We start from the raw sequence: 22,031 nt of genomic DNA, 5'->3' as shown, positions 1-22,031 counted from the left end.
GAACTGGATGATGAAGCCCCATTGCATTAGAGCAGGGAGTTAAGTACATGGATAAGTAAAAATGTATTATTTTTAAAAGATCAGATAACTAGCTGGGGTGAATAAATGCAGCTCTTGAAAAAAAGCTGGCGTGTGCGCTTCAGAAGGCTTTCTGGCCAAGGACAGCACGGAAGCCCATCACCAGCAAACTGACTGATAAATTAGAGTGGGTTTTTAGTAGAGAATAAAATGCACTGCAGCCGTTCTGCCATTTCCCGGTCGGAACTGGAAAGGAACGTTTCCCAAGGGCAACGCTCTGCCCTGTCAGGCTGGGTGGAGATGAACTCTCCAGGTAGCATCGCACATACCGCCAGCCTGCACCTCTAAAAAGCTGTTTGGAAAAGGAAGAGGAGGGGACAAGGAGCGTACGAAAAGGTGGGAGAAGGGTCTCGCTGCCAGATGTGCACACACTCCAGCTTTCTGAGCTTAATATAAATCGCTCCTTTGCCGTGACAGGACAGCGAGCGTACACCACACCTAGCCCAGGGATGTTTTCCTGCTGTCTTATCGCAGCAAAGGAGAAGATATCAGTCAGGTCTGCTTCCTTCTCTGAAGACACGAGTAACAGTCTTTAGTAAATGAAAAGAATTGTCTGAAGTCCCCAGGACAGATCTTTCAGGTAAGTGACATTAGCACTTTCCCTGTCTGTTCGGGAAAAGTCCTGCCTACAGGGTTCAATGTAAGACGATGCAAGAGCACTTAAGTTTTCAGAAAGCCCAGCTACTAAAGCAATATAGAAACTTCTTATGCACCCTATCCATACCTGTGCACCAGCCCCCAACGGGATGGGGAAGCTACCATACACTACTGCCATCGCCCCTCCCGCCACAGCTCCAGCAAGCCTCTGCACCTGAGGTTGTACTGGATGCTTCTGTCTCAGAAGGAATCCAGCCAGGTGGCACGGCTTCGCTGGCACCGCAGGGCAGAGCCATTAGGAGCCACACATCATACACTCATCCCGGTTCTCCAGGGAGCACACCATGGCTGCTTTATTCCTCTCCTTCTCTTCCTCTTCCTTGGAGGCCTTCTCCCGCTCTCTGAGTTTCTCTTTGTTCAGGGTGAACTGGATGGGGTTAGCAGCTGGTTTTGTCCTTAGATAGTACATGCCGGTCTTCAGACCCTGCAGAGCAAAAGCATGAGTCTAAGAGCTGGCGTCAGCTGGAGGTCAGGCAAGCAACACAGCCAAACTCTGAACCGCTGAGGCCGACCTCCCTTAGCCCGTGCCACCGCACCGGCCTCACCGCGAGGTCTACTGGTCAGGATTCATGGGAGCAACGCTAAAGCATCCGCAGCTTTATTGCTCTAGAGAGATATTCCACTAGTAAGGCTGGATTCCTGGAAGGAAACGACCGTTTGCCCTTCTAAGAATCGGCGAGACCAACTTTTCATGAAAGAACTTACCAGCCCGCGTTTGCTATCTGCTCTGCACGAGCCCCCACCCCAGCCCGCCCCTCCCCGGTACCTGCTTCCACCCATAGAAGTGCATGCTGGTGAGTTTGCCGTAGTTGGGCTCTGCGATGTGGATGTTGAGAGACTGGCTCTGGTCAATGAAAGCTCCTCTGTCTGCTGCCATCTTGAGGATGGTTTTCTGGGAGATCTCCCACACTGTCTTATAGAGCTGCTTCAAGTCATCAGGAATCTCAGGTATGTTCTAAAACGAACAGGAAGAGTTTTCCAATGCAGCGTAACCAGTGACTGCCCAAACGTTCGTATTTGTAAAATCAAATTCTTCACCAACTGCGGAGACTTCAGCAATCCTGACCAGAACTAAGGCTTTCTGCAGCTGAACTCTTTTCACTGAATCCAAGCTTTCTGTGTGTGAAAGCACGCAAGCATAGAGAGACCTTACTCGCTGAAAGAGGACAGCTCATTCTGGGGAATTTGAGAGAAAAAGCCATTTGCAAACAGACCATTACTGTTTTGTCCTAAATGGTTGGGAGATCTGACAAAAAGCAATCCAGCAGCTAGTACCCCCCCCAAAATTCACGACAAGTGGGATGCACTTTGTTAGCGTGCGTGACTCCAAGCACAACAGTCACAGCAGCATCTCAAACTCCCCAGCACAAATGATTCATCCCACGCAGACTCTTCTATGTGTAACTTCTGGATCGGGATGGCATACACAGCTCCCGTCTCAAGCCTACTCCCTGCTATGACATTACAAGTTTATAATCTTTATGATAACGGAATCCAAACATTTGCAGAATCAGCATGAAGTAGCGCAGCCTGACTTGGTGTTTGTTCTAGCAATAATCAGCAGTACGTTTCCACTGGGCTTCGCTATGACACGGGCAAGCTCCAGCAGGAACAATTACCACTGAGATCAGGCACAGCCCCTCGTATTTCTCATGGAAATGCCACACATGGCAGCTTTTCCTCCCCCGGCTGGCTGAGTCCTGGGCAGCAGGCCTCAAAAGCACTGTGTGGCAAACAGGCTTCCCCGCCATCCAGTCAGCACTGCCCAGAGCAGCAGGAATCCCTGCGCCGTTCCCCCTGTTTTTCACACATACCTGGATAGAGCCGTTGTGGGCAATGATTTGGTTTTTCATCTCCTCATTCCACAGGCCCCTCTCTGTGAGATCTTTCAACAAATGCGGATTCACAACCTGTAAGGGGCAAAGGCCAAAGAATGAAAGCACTGCACATTCTGCTAAGCTTTACGCCCTGCCTTACGGCACAGACACGCCTCCCTAGAGGAGGCGAATCCACCCCAATGTGCGCAGATTTTTAAATGGTTAAACAAGGCCTCGTGCAGCACTGACAAACTTTCACTCTTCAGCTGCTGGCCATTGCAGAACGCAGAAGGCTGTCTGCAACGCCTGGCTGGCACCGACCCGGGCGAAACTTGTAGGACAGCAATGGGAGAAGTTACTGGACGTTACAAATGTGAAAGGGGGGTGTATGGAACTCCCCTGCGTGAGGAATGCCAAAAGGTATGAGAGATCTTGACTTAACAGGGCCACTGACCACAACCTGAATTACTAAATAAGGGTGTGAACAACCATCAAGACTGGGGTCAGAAGGGGAAAGAACAAAATGGGTGCAGGTTGTTTATTTGGGAGGAAAAAACCAGTGAGCATTTGCTTGCTGGGACTGTTTGGGGACACCCGTCCAGCAGCCCTGCAGCTGACCTACACAGTGGAGCAGGTTAATAAACCTCTCGTGCTGACCTCACCACATGTGCCTGATCTGATCTGCCGGCAGGAGGAAACGGGGCGCTTTCCCTAACACCAACGAGGGGACACCCAGAGGGGATGTAGGGCAGACCAGGCCTCCCTAACAGTTAGGCAGTCCCCGTGTCTCACACAGAGCTCTTTGCTAACTCCAGCCTCCAGAACTCAACTGTCTCATGCTCTTTCCTAAGTGACAGGCCCCTCTGCACCTGTAAAGCTGTTACGCGACCTCTTCAGATTTGTTCAGTGCTGTACATACAGCTCTTTCCTCAGGACTCTGCGACGCAGCACTGTGGTCTCATAGCGCGCATGTCCCTTCAGTAATTTCACTAACCATCACTCCTTTAGCAAGGACTCCTGCAGGCCATCCCGAGGCCTCATAAAGGTTTTTTCCAGACAAAAGCAGCACTTCTTTACAATTTTGCATATTCCACAATGGCTGTTGTGGAATATGCAAAACTGCACTACTGCAGCGCATGGTACGGGCTAGGTGTTCCCCTTGGCGCTTTGGCCTTGGACACGAACATCTAACTGAACGGAGTTACCACGTGTGGGGCCTCCATCTTGTCTTTCTTAGCAGTGAAAGTCATCAAAGATATGAAAACAGAAAAGCTCTTTCCCACAGCTGCCTCGCTTACCTGAAACTCTCCTGAGAGGACTCTGCGTGTGTAGATGTTACTGGTGTAGGGCTCGATGGATTCGTTATTGCCCAAGATCTGAGCAGTAGAAGCAGTTGGCATGGGAGAAAGGAGAAGGCTGTTTCTGACACCATATCTAGTAACAATAGTCAAGAGTTAGAAAGCTTCAACCAAGTGAGACAGAAAAGACCCAAGAATAGCTCGTTTATATACTGTGGTTAAGAGCTAAGAGGGTCGGTATAAGGAACTCTCAGCTCACACGCTCAGAAATCTCACCTTCTCAGGGTAACCTGCAAACCCTCAGATTACCCGCAGCCAAAAAAGGGAAGCTCCCCTAAACTTGTAACGTGGGTCAACATGGAAGCACAACTAAAGTCTTCGCTATTTTCATCTTTAATCAGAGGCTCTCCCAAATTATTTAGTCATGAGAAAGGATGCATAGAAAAATACCTGTCAGGCACTCCACAACTCCACAGCACTCAGGCAAAACCAACACGAGCAGCCCACGAAGAGCCTGAGACCGCTCCATACACAAGTCAGTAGATAGATTTACTAAATTTAAGAATTAGATCCACACAGATTGAGCAAATTCATTACAGGCACTTCACGCTTTAACGATTCCTGTCTTCAGGATGTTCCAGGCTCAGCTGCTTTTCCCTGGCAGCGGGGAAAGAGCTCCCAAGACCGGCCGACTGTCTCACTCATCGCTACATTTAACTGGAACACCAACCATTCTGCTGATGCATCCAAGATGAAATAAGAGCTCAGCTAACTCAGAGTCTAGGGGGTGGGCTCCCTCTGGCTCGTAAGAACAAAAATGAAAGAAAACCACCCACAAAACAGTTTTGAAGAAAGATCTACTGGGGCGGGGGGGAACACATAGGACCATTTTTACACTTGTGCCGTATCTTTTGTTTTTAGTCAGTCAGAACACATCGAACGTACTTTACATCTAATACAAACTGTGCCAGACTACTCACTTAGCAATCTTCTCCTTTAGAGCCTGCCAGTCCCAGAGATCAGACGGGGTGACATTCCACATGTCATACTGAAGAATCTGAAGAACACAGGTGTAGGCCAAATTAGACAGAGCGCTCTTTTCTCCGTGTTTTACAAATCACATTGTAAATTGACCTGTTATTCCTATTAACTATTCTCTAGAATTCAGCCTCAGCAAAGCTCCCGTATCATAATCTTACAAACACTCAATCTTTTAATTGCGCCAAAGGGGGCAGCCAGCACAGGCCGAGTCTTGCTTTCCTTTTATTGCTTTCTGCACCTCAGTTTAACTTATGCATTTCTTACTGCGCTTAAGAAGCTAAATGACGGAGGAAAACTCAAGCACCATTTGTACTGTTGCAATATTATCAGCCTAAGGTGTTTCAGTCATACGTCTCCTTCTGTACCAAAGACCAGGCACAGTCACATTTCTGCTTTTCATAGCTTTGGCCCTGACCCAGAACAGTTGCTGGTACTTACTCCTTTGCTGACAGGAGAACCCTCATACGTTTCATACGGTCCTTGCTCCTTGGCAAGTTCACAGCTGGCTTCCAAAGCACCATAATAAATGGTCTCAAAAATTTGCTGGTTCAAGCGCTGGGCCTCGGGACTTTCAAAGGGGTACCTCATCAAGATGAAAGCGTCTGCCAGGCCCTGCACACCAATGCCAATGGGACGATGGCGTCTGTTGGAGCGTTCAGCCTGCATGGCATTCAAGCAAAGAGAATAATTACCTTTAGCAGAACTACACAGAATCGTAGAATAAATTAGGTTGGATAGGACCTCTGAGAGGAATTTTCATCCATACCACCGCCTTAACTTTTACGGGCCATCCATTCTGCTGCAACAACCCACCTTCCAATTCTGCCCAGTTCCCCACTGTTTGCTGTTTGGAGGGGCAGGAATTTGAGGACTCAGATTAAGTTCGTTAGAAGCGATCACTGATTTTAATTGCTCAGCCTGACACACAGAGGGAGCCATGATTTAGAAGTGAACACTAAGCACCTTCTGAAAAAAAAAAAAAAAAAAAAAACAAACAAACCACCAAAAGGCCCATGAAGACATTGCAACTCATGCATTCAAACTGTACGTGCTAGAAAAATCTGATCCTCATCAGGTTTGGCTTCACACCTTGGGTATTTGCTTATTTCCTCCTCCAAAGCCCAGCTCTGCCGCTTGCCTTGCTGTGTTCTCGCAACACAATAAACCCTGCTCCCATTCCTCTTCAACAATTACCAACCCTCTCCCCGCTTTATTTCAGAAAGCTGTCTGTGCACCCTCCCAAAAATGGATAAAATCAACAACTCCAGACCGGGGTACACCTTCTTGGGTTCTTTCCGGGATCCTTCTCTCTTCCACTTCCCACTCTCCTCCTAGTGCTGTTCTGTGCCTTACAGAAATCCACGCACATGAAAAAATTCCACCTGCAGAACCATCTCACGGGGAGGCTTTTTCTACAACTGCTTCACTAAGGAACTGTTCCGGGTCGAAGCTTAAGAAGTCACTAACAACTGGTCACAGCCCAGGAGCTGGCAGGGCTGACTGACAGAGCTTTAAACTCGATTGGAAGGGGGAAGGGACAACACCTGCCGAGTCAGCGGTGAGCAATGGGATGGCACGCCAAAGGTCGAGGAGCTGAGTGCTAGTGAGATTCCGCAGGCTGCTCCACGAGGCAACGGGCACAATGAACTGCACTTGAAGTGTTTTTACACAAATGCACGCAGCCTGAGGAAGAAGCGAGAGGAGCTAGGTGCCTTGGCCCAGTCCCAGAGGTATGACATCATAGGCATAAGCGAAACCTGGCGGGATGTGTCCTGTGGCTGGCGTGCCATGATGGATGGGCACAGGCTCTTCAGGAGGGACAGGCAGGGCCGGCGAGGCGGCGGGTGGCACCGTATGTAGTGGAGGGGCTGGAATGCATGGAGGCAGCAGTTGGCGATGGCAGAGCTGAGAGCCTCTGGGCGAGGATTAAGGGACAGACAAATAAAGCAGATGGCGCTGTGGAGGTCTACGACAGGCCACCCAGCCAGGATGACAACATGGATGAGTTATTCTTTAAGGAACTACGGGATGCTTCCAGGTCATCTGCCCTTGTCCTTATGGAGGACTTCAACTTGCCAGATGTCAACTGGGAATAGCACACAGCTGGTACAAGCAGGTCCAGAAGATTCTTAAAGCATCTGGATGATACCTTCTTGGTACAAGTACGAAGAGAACCGACCAGGAAAGGCGCCTTCCTCGCCTTGCTGCTTACTAACAGAGAGGGTCTTGTGGGTGACGTGGCGATTGGTGGCTGCCTTGGCCACAGCGACCACGAAGCAGTCAAGTTTAAAATCTACAGTAACAGGAGGAAAACTGCCAGCAGGACCTCAACTCTGGATGTGAGCAGGGCTGACTTCAGGCTGCTCAGGGAACTACTCAGTAAGGTCCCCTGGGAAAAAGCTTTTGAAGGTTCTGGGGTCCATCGGTGCCGGTCACTTTTTAAGTACCACCTCCTAAGGGCACAGGAGCAGGCAATTCCAAAATGTCGGAAGTCAAGCAGCCGAAGTAGAAGGCCAGCTTGGCTGAGTAGGGATCTTATGCTAGAATTAAGACAAAAAAAGAAAATGTATGACCAGTGGAAGCAAGGTCAGGCTACACGGGAGGACTACAGGGATGCTGTTTGCCACTGCAGGGAAGAAACACGCGTGGCCAAAGCTCAACTAGAGCTGAAGCTGGCCAGTACTGTGAAGGACAATAAAAAGGGCTTTTTTAAATATATAAATAGCAAAAGGCAGGCGAGAAATAACATCGGCCCATTACTTGACGAGCATGGTCACCTCACAAACAGGGATATAGACAAAGCAGAGACGTTTAATGCTTTCTTCGCCTCGGTCTTCAACACCCATGATGGGCTCTGGGGCTAGAGAACCGTGACTGCGAGAACGACAAACTCCCAACCAACCCTGAACTTGTGCGGGATTTGCTGCTCCAGCTGGATCCCTATAAGTCAATGGGGCCCGATGGGATTCATCCGAGGGTACTTAAAGAGCTGGCTGACGTCATAGCAAGACCTCAATGATTTTTCAATGCTCCTGGGAATTTGGGGAGGTCCCAGTTGGAAGCTGGCAAACGTTGTCCCAGTCTTCAAGAAGGCCAACAGGGATGACCCCGGTAACTGCAGGCCTGTCGGTCTCACCTCTGTGCCTGGCAAAATCATGGAGAAGATTTTTCTGGGAGGTATTGAAAAACACCTGAAAGACAACGCAGTCATCGGTCCCAGTCGGCACGGATTCATGAGGGGAAAGTCCTGCTTGACCAACTTGATTTCCTTCTATGACAAGGTTACCCACCTAGCTGACCAAGGGAAGCCAGTCGATGTCATCTTTTGGGACTTCAGTAGAGCCTTCGATACTCTCTCTCACAGAATCCTCCTGGATAAAGTGTCCGGCGTACAGCTGGGTAAACACATAATGCAATGGGTGGGCAACTGGCTGATGGGTCAGGCTCAAAGGGTTATAGTAAATGGGGTTACATTGGGCTGGCAACCAGTCACTAGCGGGGTTCCGCAGGGATCCATCTTGGGGCCAGTGCTCTTCAATATCTTCATAAACAACTTGGATGCAGGACTGGATGGTTTGTTATCAAAGTTTGCCGATGACACAAAACTGGGAGGAGCCGTGGACACTCCTGAGGGCAGAGAGGCCCTGCAGCAAGATCTGGACAAATGAGAGAGCTGGGCAATCACCAACTGTATGAAGTTTAACAAGGGCAAGTGCCGGATTTTGTGGCTGGGACATGGCAACCCTGGATGTACCTACAGACTGGGGAAGGAGAGGCTGGAGAGCAGCCCCGCGGAGAGGGATCTGGGGGTTCTGGTCGACGGCAAGTTGAACGTGAGCCAAGAGTGTGCCCTGGCAGCCAAGAGGGCCAACCATGTCCTGGGGTGCATCAAGCACCGCATGGCCGGCCGGCCGAGGGAGGGGATTGTCCCGCTCTGCTCTGCACTGGTGTGGCCTCACCTCGAGCACTGTGTGCAGCTCTGGGCGCCACAGTACAAAAAGGACACAAAGCTCCTAGAGATCATCCAGAGGAGAGCCACGAAGATGGCGAAGGGTTTAGAGGGGAAGCCGCACGAGGAGCGGCTGAAGTCACTTGGTCTGTTCAGCCTGGAGAAGAGGAGACTGAGGGGAGACCTCATCGAGGTCTACAGCTTCCTCACGAGGGAAGAGGAGGGGCAGGTGCTGATCTCTTCTCCCTGGCGACCAAGGATAGGACCTGAGGGAACGGCAGGAAGCTATGCCAGGGGAGCGTTAGGGTGGTTCTTCACCCAGAGGGCGGTGGAACAGGCTCCCCCGGGAGGCAGTCACGGCGCCAAGCCTGACAGCATTCAAGAAGCAATTGGACGATGCCCTCAGACGTATGGTGTGATTTTTGGGGTTGTCCTATGCAGGGACAGGAGGTGGGCTCGATGATCCTTGTGGGTCCCTTCCAACTCAGGATATTCTATTCTATGACATCTGCCAACAGGCAGTTAATGGAACTCCCAACGATTAGCTGAAACAGGTTTACCAAATCTCTCGCTGGTGCCTGCTGCCCAAGACTGAACTGGGATTGCTACAGAAGAACAGGCCCTTTGTCACCAGACTCTCGGCGCGCCTTCAGCCCCATATCAGCTCCGTACAGCACGGCACTCACCTCTGGCACAGGGTAGTAGTTGATATCAATGATCTTGTTCAGGTTTCGGACAATAACTTTAGTGACTTCAGCTAGCTTCTTGAAATCATATGTATGCTCCGAAGTGACGTACATGTTCAGGGCTATGGAGGCCAAATTACAAACTGCAACCTGTGGAGAAGACACAGTGAAAACAGGCATGCCAGCCAACACCCCATGCAAAAACCACAATCTCAGTCCCAGAGCACGCTTTCTATCCAAGCTGTACGGAAACAAAGAACCAAGCAACATACAAGGCTGGAGAAATGCACTCCTCATTTCCCTGCTATCTTATGAGTTGCAAAAAGGGTAACAACAATTCAAAAAGGTTTAGTAGGTATCAATATCACCATAAAAATTCAGTTCTCTGGCATGGTCAATCCTGTTGCCCGTAACCCATCCTTCCAGCAACTACGTCTAACCATTTCTTGTCCTGCCAGAAGCAGCAGCTGATCTCAGTGAGATCCAGACTATATTAGGTCATTTTGTTTTTAAACAATTTTAACACTAATATTATTTCCAACCCCAGGAGAACTGAAACAAGTAAGCTAAAATTTCTTAGAAACTGATGCTTTGAGTTACAACAGCCTCAAGAGCTTTACGGCACTAGAATTCCCCATGCTGTATTAGCACTAACTCATTTATGTCCTTCCTTCGCCTTTGTTCGCAACGCTGCGGTCCAAACACAGCACATCCGTAGAGCACCAGGATTAGGGTAGTACACAGCGAAGTCGGGGGGAATCGATACTGAAGTGCAAGTCTTGGGGTAAGAGGTATGGTTTTACTAAATCATTAGCTGAAGAGATGCTTACATCGGCTACTAGCAGGCCAAAGAGCTCACTTCTCCCTCAAGCTGTCAGAGGTGCACTTTGATGGGTATTTTGTTTTATACACCAAATCCTCCACAGGAGTTGGAAGGGAAGGGAAATCACACACAGAGTCAGTGCAAGAGCTGTAAGTACTCGAGTCAAAACAGCCCCAGAATTTTCTTAGCTACCTGTTCCCTTCCCCAGCCAACAGTCAGACATATTCTAGAAAGCTGCAACAGGAGCGGTCACAGCTCTTCTAAATGGTGCAAGTTCCTGTTCTCCACCTACCTCATCTTTGCTGGTATACTCCACTATTTCTGTACACAGATTGCTGCATTTGATGGTCCCCAAGTTCTGCTGATTGCTCTTCCGGTTGCAAGAGTCTTTGTACAGCATGTACGGTGTGCCGGTCTCTGTCTGAGATTCAATGATAGCGTACCAGAGCTGCTGGGCCTTCACCACTCTGCGGACGCGGCCTTGCTTCTCATAACTGCAACAGGGCACATGTCGCTTAATAATTCCCAGGCTCACCAAAAATAACAGTGAAAGAGTCATTTTTGACACAACATCAGGTTCTCGGGCAGGCAAGACCCCATTCACTTGTGAACTGTGTGAACTCTGAACTGTCCTTGTTTAAAGGAAATAGAAATCTTTCACTACAAGATCCTACACAACTCGTTCAAAACAAAGCCATCGACCGCTTTAAGCAGGGATCACTTCAGAATTTCCCTCTAACAAACTAAAACAACCATTCATACCTAGTTCTATCTTGAGCAGGTCACAGTTTGAAGCAAATAGTAAGTAGACATTCCCCATCTTTGCCCTTTGATAATGGAACTCGCTGACCACTTATGAGCCAACACCACACACCTGTGCTTTGGCTCCCAGACACCACACAACAAGGGCAGTTCTGTGAATGGACGACCACTGCTTAAGAATCTGCTCACTTTTCTTACCTTTCATACAGTTTCTCAAATTCCTCTCCCCAAACCTCATCTAGGCCAGGACACTCATTTGGACACATTAAGGACCAGTCCTGTAAGAAGGAAAAATATTCAGAGAAAATCTTTAGGCACCCTGTTGACTAAAGGCATTCAAGTTCATCGGCAGATCCTGCTGTAAACAGGAACATGAAAACCACACTTCCCATCCTGAAAAACTAGGAACCAACTCTGCCAGCAGACATGGGGAAGATGTTTATCAGACTAGTCGGATTTATTTAAAAATTAATTACATGAATATTTATGACCAAACTGCATTTTTCATCTTGAAGTGACTGGTTCTGAAGCTATAGCCCACTTTAAAGCAAATACAAGCAGTCATATAAATTTACTGAGAAGGTTCTGATGCTTTAAGGAAACTCCAGAGTAAATATTTAGCGTAATAGTTATCAGTACATAAGTCATGGGCTGCAAAACTAAGCACTGAAGCAAAGTATCCCACTGGAGTTCTCCAACTCCATTCTTTCCCTGCACAGCCTAGCTCTCAAATAAGGTGCAGCAGCTCTTTCAGGAAGCTCCTTTGCTGCTGGGAGGAGAGCTCTGCAACCCTTCGTGAACTCCATCCCAGGGCTGATCGCCTCTTTCTCCGTTAACAGACCTATTCTGCACCAGTCAAGCTTCTCACCTGGTTGGTTTCAACTCGCTTCATGAAGAGATCAGGAATCCAGAGGGCAAAGAAAAGGTCTCTGGCTCGCTGCTCTTCTTTTCCAGTGTTCTTCTTTAAGTCAAGGAACTCAAAGATGTCCAAATGCCATGGCTCCAGGTAGATGGCAAAAGCCCCAGGTCTCTGATACATAAAACATAATCAACATCAGAACAAGTCGCCCTTGAAAATAAAATCTCCTGCACTGCTCCTGAGCGCACACAATACCCTAAACTAACTGGAGCTTAGTTTTAGAGTCTCGTTAAGGCAATTTCAATATGCTTTTCTGCGTTACTGTTGCTCTCACTTATTGAAACGAGGCCATGTTACTAGTTCCAGATTTTCCATAAAAATGATTTAGAAAAATATATTTCCTCTGTGTAAACAGGAGCTTGACAAATCTTAGATTTACTTATAGTGTTATGCCTCCACTGACCTCTGGACTATGTGAAGACAAAGGATACAGATCAAGAAGCTTTCTACAGTCTTATACATTAATTCACTACAGCGCATTCAAGGAGTGACTAATAACCAGCGCAAGAGGCTGCTCTAACACGTGCATATCATGCAGCAGACATACAACAAAAGATACACCTGCATGACAAAATGCGTAGTGAAAGGGGAACGCCAGAACATCAACAAGAGAAAACGCCCTATTTTAATTCTGTGTCACCTGCAACCACTTCATCAGCTCACCGATGTTACTGGGTTAACCCCTCAGAGAGGTGGCACCTCCCCCTCTGACCCGCGGTTCCCTTCTCGACTCTAATCGAACGGAAAGCCAGTACCTTGTTTCCACCTTGATCCACGTAACGGGCAGTGTTGTTGTAGACCCTCAGCATTGGAACGAGCCCATTGGAATTTCCATTTGTCTGCAGAGGCACAGGAAAACCATCAATACTGAAAAGCAACTGCCTGAAGAGATGGGGCTACATTTTCTGTATGCCTTTCAGCAGTCTGCAAAGCTCTTATGCTGAAAGCTAGGAACTGACCACCCCAATCTGTTATTTGGTAGCCCCTTCCCCGCCTTTTTTTTTTTTTTTAAATAGAAAAAAATGTATCTATCAGCTACTGGTCCCAAGTTAGTAAAATGTACCTCCTAACTTCTTTCCTCTACCTTATGTAATCTAAAGGCTTGCAGAGGTTACGTACACTGTGACAAAAAAACCAAACACACATCCACAGATGATCTTGAGCAGTCAGACATACGAAAAGGAAAAGGGCTAACGTACAAGTCTCTGAGCATATTCAGAGGTTGCTAATACACAAGTAACTCAGAATTGCCCGATCAAACAGTGGAATAAGATCCTCTTTTTGGAAGGACTTCTATTAGGAAGCCAAAACACCACGGAAAACCAAGCTTTTTGCCTTAGAGCATACTGAAAAGGGAAGGACTACTGAGCTAGACTGACTGCTGTGTTAAACTGACTCGGTAGAAGCAGCATTGGTTTGGCAACTGAAATACAAACATTTCCTGAAACCAGCAGGTTAACCTCAGCTGGGAACACCATCCGCACGCTCACCCCAGCGATATAGCTGCCCGTGGCTCGGATACAGCTCACAGCAAGGCCGATCCCGCCGGCAGACTTTGAGATCAGTGCGCACTGCTTGAGAGTGTCATAGATTCCCTCAATGCTGTCATCCTTCATGCACAGCAGGAAACAACTAATGAAAACAAACAGCTTTAGCATACAAAGATTAAAACAAAAAAAGTCAAGAAGTATTTCACCAGGGCTGCAGAAAAACAAGGGTAAACGCTGAATCTTTAACATGCTATGCAAAGCAAATAAATGAAGCAAAGGCATAGGTTGCAAAGTGGAATAAAGGACAGTTTTTGAAAATGTCACGAGCAATAGCTGTATTATTGAGACCTGTGTCATCAAAGCAAAACATTTTTAAAACCGTATCAATTGTGCTTGCTACTTCTAGCATATTTTAGAAAACAATTACCAGGATTCATTTTGTAATCTACAGGAGACTACGCATATAAGTAGCTTTTAAATAAAATGCAGCCATGTAAACATTTCCATTAGCTTTAGAAGCTTACAGACACCTGCGTATTTTTCCCCAAAGACTACACTAGAGATGAAGTTGAATTTGACAGCAGCTTCTCAAAACTTCATAAAACAATCACAGAAACACAGCTACTATTTTTAGAAGTTGTAAAAGCATTTCCATTGAACAGACCCGATCTCCAAAACTTTCTCTTTGTCCAGTTATGCATTAAGCAAATTTGAGAGCCAAAGGTACCTGGAAAGCTGAGGCCGGTTGGTGCCTGCGTTGAATAACGTGGGGGAGGCATGGGTAAACCACCTTTCAGACAGAAGATTGTACGTTTCGATTGCAGCATCAATGTCATTTTTGTGGATCCCCACCGACACCCTCATCAACATATGTTGAGGACGCTCAGCAACTAAATACAAAAAGCAAAGGGGGAAAAAAGAATGTCAGTATGACATTTATGATCCGTACAGACGTAGAGGTCATAGAATAAGCTACAAACAACGTAGCAGAAATAGTGTGGCCAGCAGGAGCAGGGCAGGGATGGTCCCCCTGTGCTGGGCACTGGGGAGGCCGCCCCTCGAATGCTGTGCTCAGCGCTGGGCCCCTCACCCCAAGGCGGCCATGGAGGGGCTGGAGCGTGGCCAGAGCAGGGCAGCGAGGCTGGGGCAGGGGCTGGAGCCCAAGGCTGGGGAGGAGCGGCTGGGGGAGCTGGGGGGGCTCAGCCTGGAGAGGAGGAGGCTGAGGGGAGCCCTCATCGCTCTCTGCAACGGCCTGAAAGGAGGCTGGAGCCGGGGGGGTCGGTCTCTGCTCCCCAGGAACAAGCGATGGGACGAGAGGGAACGGCCTCAAGCTGCGCCAGGGCAGGTTTGGGTTGGGTATTGGGAAAAACTTCTTCCCCAAAGGGCTGTCAGGCCCTGGCCCAGGCTGCCCAGGGCAGGGGCTGAGTCCCCATCCCTGGGGGGATTTAAAAGCCGGGGAGATGTGGTGCTTGGGGACATGGTTTAGTGGTGGCCTTGGCAGTGCTGAGTTAACGGTTGGACTCGATGATCTTAAGGGTCTTTTCCAACCTAAACAATTCTATGATTCTACATGCAATGGGACACTTCAGAGCCATCGTTTTCACAGAATCACAGAATAATTCAGGTTGGAAGGAACCTCAGGAGCCCTCCAGTCCAACCTCCTGCTCAAAGAAGAGTCAGCTAAGAGAATCCGACCAGTTTGCTCAGGACTTTATCCAGTCAGGTTCTGAAAAACTCAAGGACGGAGACTGCATAGCCCTTCTCAACAACGTGCTCCAACCCTCAACTGTTCTCATGGGGAAAAAACAAAACAAAGCAAAACAAAAAACACCTGCATTAACAGTTAAAATCCAATCAAATATCCAGTCCAGCACTCAATTGCTCTCCTGGTTCATTACATTGTAATTAACCTCTCACCCTTCTGGTGTCCTAGGATTTTCATGCTAGGGGCCTGCAATAACCGTCACTGATAGCACAGTAGCTCTTTCAACTTACATTTATTAAAAAGTGCTTAGCATTATGGAACAAGATATCAGCTGGACAGGAACTACTTCATCTTCTAAATCCTAGATAACATGCAGCTTTCAAAGCACTAGGGTCCTTAAAACAGACAGGTAAAGCAGTTGTCCAGGTCACACTGCCAGTATTTGGAACACCCAAGTTAAGCTTGCCACAGGGCTGCTCTTTAACAATCAACTGTTTTTCATGCAAGCATACCACCGCCACCATAGGGGCTAGATTCTTAGCCTAAGAAAAGAATTTGCACATGCCCAGAGAACACTTACTACAAACGTGTTGCTATTTTTTTAAACCAGTACTCAATGCTTTCACTGGAATGCTTTATGGAAAGCTTTGAGGTAGCCTATTTGCCTCCTCGACTCCTGCTCTGAGTCTCGGTCTTGGCTTTTAAATAATACTTTAAGCTGATACAGACAGTTCTTACCTTTTGAGTTGATTTTCAGCAAGTAGGAACGTTCCAGAGTCTTTAAAAAGAGAGAATGCGTTTTAGTAGACATGCAGATTTCAGTTTAAAAAAAAAAAAATCCCACTAACTCCAAACTCGAGCATCTTCATGCTCCTTATCCCAGGCTTCAACAGAAGCACCAACCCTGCCTTCCACTCCTCCTCTTGTTAATGGCATAGGTTATTAGGTAAGTAATGACTAAAAAAAACCCAGAAGTCCACTGTAAGATTCCGACACCGAGGATTCTACGGAGCGGCGATGGAGCATGCAGCTGCAAGGTTCAACGCTACCCCTCAACCCACAGTGAATAAAGACTAGAAGCCAAGGGAGTGCTTGTTCTCCACAACCCCACCCCTCCTTCACGCATTGCTAGTTATACTACAGTAATGCTTTCCAGACAACCTGCATCACAATCTGCAGTGCTGGGTGCTGAACACACAAAACGACAAATATGGCAAGCCTACAACTAGAGCAGATGCCTTTTAAGCTTGTGCCTAAGGGATTACAGCAGTAATTACAGCAGGGGATGTCAGGAATGCCGTATCTGTATACGTATAGAAACACGCCCCCCCTTCAAGGTCCCCTCTTTCCATCCTTGCCTACGCCGTTTCCGCAGCCACTCTGCTCTTTACACACTCTAGTTGTTTCCTCGTTGCAAACTACTTCCCCCAAACCAAAAGGCACCCTGTCAGGTGTGTTGATGGAAACTCTAGGCAAAGACCCCCAGTTCTTACAGAGATTCACAAGAACTCTCTCAAGTATGCAGTGCTATGGAAAAGCGAAATACTCTCCAGCTAACCCTCCGGAGAGCCCGCTGCATCATGCCCTAAAACAATTCGGCAAAGAACAGCACGTTACGAGGGGAGCAGGAGGAGCAGATGGTGGGGGCACAGTAGACTGGACTGGTTGCGGGGGAGATGTTCCAGCAGCATGGAAGACGACAAATGCGTGGGATGACACACTGAGAACAACCGTTACACAAAACAATGGGAAAAACCAAAAATCCCTTTTTTATTAAGAATCAGATTATTTCCTTGAGGAATGGCACGAGCTGGGAAGCTTTCAACAACATTCAGTGCTATCTGCTGCGAAACAGTTAGAGCCCAACAGTTAAAATGCTATAGCAGCCAAGGGCACCCAAGGAAGCCAAGAAGAAAGGACATGATTCATCCAGTCAGGCGACTGCTTTGTGCAGGTACTCTTTGTTTTTTACAAACCCGCTGATGTCCCACCTACTCCAGTGCCCTCCTTGCCCAAATCTAGATGATTCTGCAAGTATTCCCATCCGTCCCAAAAGACTCAGCTCCAGAACAATACCAAAGCAGCAGTCTTCGTTATCATGAGTAATGTGCTTTTTACCTTAAAACCAAAATAGTTGTAGGAGAAGTCTCTGTCGTAGATAATGGCAGAATTCAGGCGCTGAGAGGAAATCACACAGAGAAAAATTTACATTTACAATCAGCTTTTTTGTGCCCCACATTAAGGTATAACAACGCTATCATTGTGTGGTATTTCTGGCCTCAAAGGTCTAGTGAAACAGATATCAGACCAGAGGAATAAAGTAGGGAAGAGCACTTAGCTTGAATCAACAAATGCACAGTTTTACCATTTTTTTTTTCCAAGTACAATGCACAATTGTTGGCTACATTTTACTGAAGTCTGACTAGACACTACGAAACCCAAGAGAGAATCAAAATACAAACGTGGCTTCCCCGTAAGAACACAGACCTGGAACAACTTGAAACGAGAAACCAAACCTCATCTCTCCCTTCTGTGCACACAAACCAGCTACATCAAAAGGTAGTTTTTCTCAAATTAATTAGTTGTGCTGATCATGACTAGGAGGACACCCAAGCAAATCGATTCTACTACAGAAACATCCTCACATGAAGGAAATTCCTACATCCTTTCTTTTAAACTCTCCAGAACAGAGCAGTTATCGCCTGCACTGGTTTCTGCATTGGGTTTTTGTCCTAAAACAAACATGGCTTGCTTAAAAATAAGAAAAATAAGTTATCTGAACTAGTTCACTGAATTTTTAAAAAACTTAGAAGTGAAAAAAAAGTTACGTACATCTTTGTTGGCCAAAACTATGTCTAGAGTTTCTTTGGAGATCATTGGTGAGTGCTTCCCATTGTGAGGGTTCACGTAGTTGTAGAGATCATCCATCACATCTACAAGAGAAAGGTATGTAGAAAGAAGGACATCCGCAGACCTATATATGCATCACCTGTCATTTGTTTTCAAGGAGTTAGCAGGCAGGACTACCCACCCTCTAAAATAACCCCCTCCAGCTCTACAAACGTACACCTTCTCTCCCACCCGCTCACTACTATTACTGATCTGTTAACCTTAAAAATGCAGTTCTCTTACAATGTTTTTAATAGCATTTATAACACATAACAAATGGGAAAGCAAGTGGGTACAACCTAACTTCAATCAGTTACATTTTTCATCAATCTACTTATACAGATACTTTTCACAAACCAAGCAATTTAATTTTCCTTGTGACATGCCTAAAACTCATGTTTTTCATCTCCATGGCATTTTTAGTTAGGTCGGGTACTGAGTAACTTCTGCTTAAGAAAGAGATTTCCATATTTATATCCTCTAAAACTCCTACTCCCTTTCTGACTAATTGCTATCCAAGTGCCCCCAAGAGACCTACCGCTGAATACTTTCTTGGTTTCTTTGTGCAAATTGGACACCGCAATCCTTGCTGCCAGGATAGCGTAGTCAGGGTGTTTGGTGGTCAGGGTTGCAGCCGTTTCAGCAGCCAGCGTATCCAGTTCCACCGTCGTGACACCACTGTACAGCCCCTGAATCACCTTCATGGTGATCTGGGCCTGAAAAAGGAAAATTCTGGAGGTTAGCGACCTGGAGGTTAGTTGGGGAAAAAAAAAAATCCCGATGTTTCAACCATTTAAGATGTAAGGTATGCTTCACTATTAGCAGTACCAAACCCTCTTGGTGAAGTGCTGACTCCTAAAAAATTAAAGTAATACTAGGAGAATGAGGAAAGAGTGAAGAAAGCAGAAACTGTCGATCCGGAATCATTAACAGTTTTTTCTCTGCAGACACTTTCCTAAAGGCTAGAATAGAGTAGCAGCAAAGGTCATAGGGAGAAAAGTCAGATTCAAACAGTACTTACTTGGAAGTTTTGAAACTCCAAATGAAGCTTGACTTCATAAACGCCTGATGAGACATGGAAGTGCTTAAAATCATTTCATGACAAGAGCAAAAACACCCTGACCCTGGAAGGGATACAATGGCTTTTGCTTCATGGCTTAACCTAATCTTCACCTGCCAGCTGGGACCTTTCGTGGGAAAAAACTTCTGCATCTACCATCTCTAAAGTATTTTCTGCTTTTCTCTCAAGCATTTAGCACTGATGACTACAAGAAAGAGCATATTCTACACTGGAGAAGAGAGGTCTGATCTAACGTGGTAACTGCCACACGCATCTGAAGTGCCAACAGCCTCACAAACCCGGACGTGTCATTTTCAACCCTTACTCTCTGAAAGTGAGCACGTTAAGTTGGGGGGTTTTAGTATTGGCTTGTAAAGCATCTGGCACAAGAAGATCCAAGTCCAAAAGGAGAAACTCAGTTCCAGGAAGAGAGATGTCATGCACAACTGCAGAATAAATAGGAATGCAGTGCTTCATGTAAGATGAGCTTTATTATTAGGACAGGGATATTAAGAGTCAGGAGGACTAGGAATCTTGCTTCTGTCTTCATCATCAGCTTCCCATGTCATTGAGATCAAGCCAGTATACTTTGCGCTTCAGTAACCAAGTCACTAATGCTCCCCCTCCTGCTCTCTGTCTACAGCTGAAGAGCACTACCTTTCGGTACAGAATGAATGGCACGTATTTTACAGATGCAATTTAAGATGTGCAAACAGATCATTAGATCTCAGAGATGGGAAGAGCCTAAGTTGGCAACTCCAAACGAACAGGCCGAGTCTGTGTATCTGCGTAAAAACCTCACAGAGATCAACGGATCCACGAGGGAGTCACCCTCTGCCCAGGCTTTGGAAGGAGAAGCTCACACGAGTGGGATCAACATGCACTCAAAATCCTACGCAGGTCAAAAAAACAAAGTAGGGATATTATAATGACAGAGGGTTCTGTCCGACAGAGAGGGCACCTTGTTTTACTAAGAGAGGATCAAGAGCTACTTTCCATATAGTATTGCTCAAGCTCTGCAGACTGCAATTGAGAGCAATCTACCAAAACCAAAATACGTGAATTGCAGCAACAAACAACTCTTTTTTTAAGCACAAGAAGCTAAATTGCTTCAACAAGGTTTAGGTAAAAGCAATTTACAACAGGTAAACTGATTTTTCTCCCACCACAGTCTCAGACTCCGTATCTGTGAAGCAAAAAACCTCAGAACACAAAGACTTAGAAGAACCACATTACTGAATGCATTTGCCAAGAGTTCCTGTACAGGCTGCCACGCTTGGCTTTTGCCAAGGAGATTAACTGGGTAACACCTGCTCACCACTGCCGGCTTTTAGGAGAGAACCACAAGGGGCAGAGAACAGGACAGCAGGAAAAAGGACAGACTCACGGGATCGACAAAGTCAGCGTTGAGCCCATAGCAGAGCTTCTGGATGCGCGACGTGATCTTGTCAAACATGACACGCTCTTGGCGTCCATCTGTTGGAGAAGAGGTTACTGTCACAACAGCTCCCGTTACAGTAAAGCACCAGTGAAGCACAGTATCCTTCTGCCCAGCACCTCACACAAGGAGACAGTCCTCTTTTGGGGGAACCTGGGGTGGGAATCGCCAAGGACAACCTGTTCAAGTTCTCTGTTCAGGCCCAAGAAGAGGGGCTATCCCTCCACCCCAGCATGTTCTTCTGCAGATGATCCACTACACATGGGATCCCCCACTCAGAGGCACAGATCTCAGTACAGTGAAGAGAAACAGAGAGCTCACACCACGCCAAGAGAGGCACAAGCACCCGCTACAGGGCCAAGAAATTCCCACCTCGCTACACCTAAAATTTTGCATAAACCCAATTCTCAGGATAACCGCTGCAGAGATGGGGAACCCAGCTGAGGGGCACCCCAGCCCCCCAAAGGCTGGGGATCCCTCCTCTGGCCGGGCACCCTCCTTTAATCAAAGGTGTGGGGACCAAGCCCAAAGCTCACTGCTGGGGGTGGTGTGGTGTGTGTGCTGGGGGGGTGTGTGTGTGCCGGGGTGTGGGTGTGTGTGGGTGTGGGTGTCTCTGTGTGTGTGGGGGGTGGGTGGGGGTGGGTGCGGGGGGGTGTGGGTGTATGTGGGGGGGGGTGGGGTGGGTCTGTCTGTGTCTCCCAAAGCAAACTGGGGGGTCCCATCCCTCACTCTTGATGTCATGGGGGAGCTCCCTCACTCTGGGGTGCCCCCAATGCAGGCAGGGTGCTATCCCCTCACACTCGGTGCCGTGCGAGCTGCCCCCAACGCAGAGGAGATCCCACCCTTCCAGGTCCCAGGAGGGACCCTCCCAAAACAAACAGGGGTCCCCATTTGCTCACTTTAGGTGCCACGAGAGGGACCCCCCTCCTCTGCTTTTTCGGGGAGCCCGTCCCCTCACACCTGGTGCCATGAGAGGGACCCCCCAAAGCAGAGGGGGTCCCACCCTTCCACGTCCCAGGAGGGACCCTCCCAAGACAGAGGGGGGGTCCCCATCTGCTCACTTTAGGTGCCACGAGAGGGACCCCCCAAAGCAGAGGGGGGGGACACCCCATCCCCTCGCCCCCGCTGCCGAGGGGAGCCCCCCTGCCCGGCCGGTGCCCGCCACGGCGGGGGGCCCCCCCTCACCCCGCTTGACGACGTGCATGGCGGCGGTCGGCGTCCCGGCGCGCGGGCCTCCCAACGGCTGCTCAGCGCCAAGCGCGGTCTCGGCGCTTCCCGCTCCCGCCAACTGCGCTGGCCCCGCGGCGCCGCCGTAGCGCTCCACCCCTCCGGCTGAGGCCGCGGGCGACATCTTGCCTCCGGGCACCGCCTCCTTCTTTGCCCCCTTTCCCCCACCGCCACGACTTCAGCGCTGCCTTG

At 48.0% G+C, this 22,031-nt stretch overlaps 1 protein-coding gene across 2 annotated transcripts; it reads right to left on the bottom strand.

Moving 5' to 3' along the window:
* Window positions 1-888: 888 nt before the first annotated feature.
* Window positions 889-22,031, bottom strand: RRM1 (ribonucleotide reductase catalytic subunit M1). Of its 2 annotated transcripts, XM_087758146.1 has the most exons (19): window positions 21,798-22,031; window positions 20,562-20,650; window positions 18,653-18,830; window positions 18,058-18,158; window positions 17,344-17,403; window positions 15,964-16,003; window positions 14,248-14,410; window positions 13,521-13,662; window positions 12,786-12,869; window positions 11,980-12,141; window positions 11,310-11,389; window positions 10,642-10,843; window positions 9,527-9,676; window positions 5,330-5,551; window positions 4,831-4,907; window positions 3,851-3,986; window positions 2,550-2,645; window positions 1,502-1,690; window positions 889-1,159 (listed from the first exon to the last, which is right to left on the bottom strand). In XM_087758146.1, the coding sequence occupies exons 1-19, from the start codon at window positions 21,961-21,963 to the stop codon at window positions 971-973; spliced, it is 2,526 nt and encodes an 841-aa protein (XP_087614272.1). In that variant the 5' UTR covers window positions 21,964-22,031; the 3' UTR covers window positions 889-970. The 2 variants fall into 2 exon arrangements, with proteins under 2 accessions (XP_087614272.1, XP_087614274.1); XM_087758148.1 differs by lacking the exons at window positions 20,562-20,650; window positions 21,798-22,031 and adding an exon at window positions 19,136-19,153.

This window comes from Nipponia nippon, unplaced genomic scaffold (genome assembly GCF_047370975.1).
Source record: "Nipponia nippon isolate SJK-2023a ecotype South Korea unplaced genomic scaffold, ASM4737097v1 scaffold_2, whole genome shotgun sequence".
NCBI lineage: Eukaryota > Metazoa > Chordata > Aves > Pelecaniformes > Threskiornithidae > Nipponia > Nipponia nippon.
Note: the sequence above shows the minus strand (reverse complement) of the source record. Positions and strands in the feature narration are given on the sequence as shown.